At 52.5% G+C, this 2654-nt stretch overlaps 1 protein-coding gene across 2 annotated transcripts in view; it reads left to right on the top strand.

The window, feature by feature from the left end:
* kat14 (lysine acetyltransferase 14) overlaps positions 1-2654 on the top strand; it is an 8817-nt gene that overhangs the window by 3654 nt on the left and 2509 nt on the right. For both annotated transcript variants that reach the window (XM_014024415.1, XM_014024416.1), the window contains exons 4-8: positions 169-290; positions 510-682; positions 757-1182; positions 1255-1844; positions 1964-2097. In XM_014024415.1, the coding sequence (XP_013879869.1) occupies positions 169-290; positions 510-682; positions 757-1182; positions 1255-1844; positions 1964-2097 (1445 nt within the window). The remainder of the gene's footprint in view (positions 1-168; positions 291-509; positions 683-756; positions 1183-1254; positions 1845-1963; positions 2098-2654) is intronic.

The following is a 2654-nucleotide window of genomic DNA, read 5'->3' as shown; positions in this document are numbered from 1 at the left end:
CACACACACACATACACACACACATACATACACACACACACACACACACACACACACGCACACACACACACATACACACACACATACATACACACACACACACACACACACACACAGACACACACACTGTGTGTGTGCAGGTAATTGCAGGTGTTTCCTTTGTGTCAGGTGGTGATGTTGGCCATGTACAACCTGTCTCTAGAGGGAACAGGAAGYCAGGGCTACTTCAGGTGGAAGGAGGACATCTGTGCTTTCATTGGTCGACACTGGAACTTCCTGCTGGGGAACAGGTGAGCCTGGAGACTCACCTGGACTGTTCATCATTCAGAGCAGGTAAATGAGATGAACTCCAGTTTTTAAATTCCACGTCTGAAACCAGTGCTGGAGTCAAACCCGACGCTCCTGTTGGTCACGTGATCACGGCAGGTCGAAGTTTTGTTTTCAGGAACCGATCAGCTGATGATGATGATGATGATGATGATGATGAGTCATCTGTCGGCCGTTTGTAGGAAGAAGACGTCGACGTGGTGGAGCACGGTCGCAGGCTGCTTGTCGGTGGGAAGCCCCACCTTCTTCCGCTCGGGAGCGCAGGAGTTCGGAGAACCCGGATGGTGGAAGCTGGTCCAGAACAGACCCCCCACCTTGAGACCAGAGGGGGATAAGTCCACCACGAAGACTAAAGGTGAGCCACAGCCCCACAGCAGTATCCAGGTGACATGGCTCCGCCCACTGACCCCTCAAGTCGTTCACCTGCAGCCTCCAAAGCAGTGATGGAGCCGATCATCACGGTGGAGGGTCTGAGGAAGCGTGGAGCCAGGAACCCCGTGGAGAATGCCATGCAGCTGAAGGAGAAGCGTTGTCGCACGCAGGAGGCCAAAGACATCCGGCGAGCTCAGAAGGAGGCCGTGGGAGCTTACGCTGACCGCAGCACCACCTCCACGCCCATCAAACTGGGCGCAGGCCGAGGCGGGCGCCGCCCAGATCTGGTCCTGGAGAAAGGTGAGGTCATTGACTTCTCCTCCCTCAGCTCCTCAGACCGGACGCCGCTCACCAGCCCGTCGCCGTCGCCTTCGCCGGACTTCTCTGCTCCGGGAACGCCCGCCTCCCACTCGGCCACTCCCAGCCTGCTGTCGGAGGCCGACCTCATTCCAGACGCCATGCCGCCGCAGGCGTTGTTTCACGGTGAGTGGGCGCTGTCTGGTCCGCCTGTGGCGTTGTGATGGAAGGTGATGTGTTTCCTGTCGCTGCCTGCAGATGACGAGGAGATGGAGACGGAGGGGATGATCGACCCCGGCATGGAGTACATCCCTCCTTCCAGCTCCAGCCACGTTGGCCGTAAGAAGTTTTGCTCGGCGCCACCTCACATCAAACAGGAAGCTGAGAGCGAGGATGAAGATGGCCGTGAGCTCCAAGACAACACTGGCAAGGGGGCTGGCCACAGTGAAGCCCCACCCATTTCCTGTCGGGGAGCAGGTGGTGCTGGAGCGGCCGAGCGTCAAAGGACGAGTCATCCTGAGAAAGCTGACGGCGCAGCTGACTCGTACCTCTGCTTCGCCCCCCTCAGCCTGTACGAGGAGAGGATGCTGCTGCGGCGGCTGGACGCCTGCCCGTTAGCGTTAGCCGCTACACCGCAAGCTAAACGCCTCCACAGGAAGCTGCTGGTCCGCCAGGCTAAGAGACAGAGAGGGCTCCCGCTGCTGGACATGGACCGAGCAGTCAGGGCTGCCCTCAGCCTGGTGGGAGGGATCTATGGTGCTCAGGAGGCGGGGCCACTCATTGGGGGCGGGGTTAAAGGGAAGTACTGCACCAACAGCCAGGAGCAGAGAATTCTGGATCGATTTCAGGTTGTGTATTCAACAGTCACTTCTGAAAAAGAATCCATGTTTAATAATTCATCATTAGTCTTCCTGCCAGGACCAGAGATGAAGTTTGTATCTAATCCAGTCATCGTGTGGTTTTACAGACCAACCTTTCCATCAGAAGAGGCCTCCAGCAGAACTCTGTCTCCTTCTGGCACCGTCTGATGGGAGCTGAGGGCAGCTTGGACCAGAGCATCAAGAGTCCGTACACGTCCCGGATCCTGAAGCCCTACATCAGGTCTGAAGTTCCTCTTCAGTATGTTCCTCTAATGAGGGTCCTGTTAATCAGAACACTACCCTTTACTCTACTTTACTTTACTCTACTCTACTTTACGCTACTTTACTTTACTCTACTCTACTCTACTCTACTTTACTCTACTCTACTTTACTCTACTCTACTCTACTTTACTCCACTTTACTCTACTTTACTTTACTCTACTTTACTCTACTCTACTTTACTTTACTCTACTTTACTCTACTCTACTTTACTCTACTTTACTCTACTCTACTTTACTCTACTCTACTTTACTCTACTCTACTTTACTCTACTCTACTTTACTCTACTCTACTTTACTCTACTCTACTTTACTCAACTTTACTCTACTCTACTTTACTCTACTCTACTCTACTATACTCTACTCTACTATACTCTACTCTACTTTACTCTACTCTACTTTACTCTACTCTACTTTACTCTACTTTACTCTACTTTGCTCTACTCTACTTTACTGTACTCTACTTTACTCTACTCTACTCTACTTTACTCTACTTTACTCTACTCTACTTTACTCTACT

Source organism: Austrofundulus limnaeus, unplaced genomic scaffold (genome assembly GCF_001266775.1).
Source record: "Austrofundulus limnaeus strain Quisiro unplaced genomic scaffold, Austrofundulus_limnaeus-1.0 Scaffold422, whole genome shotgun sequence".
NCBI classification, from domain to species: domain Eukaryota; kingdom Metazoa; phylum Chordata; class Actinopteri; order Cyprinodontiformes; family Rivulidae; genus Austrofundulus; species Austrofundulus limnaeus.
Note: the sequence above shows the minus strand (reverse complement) of the source record. Positions and strands in the feature narration are given on the sequence as shown.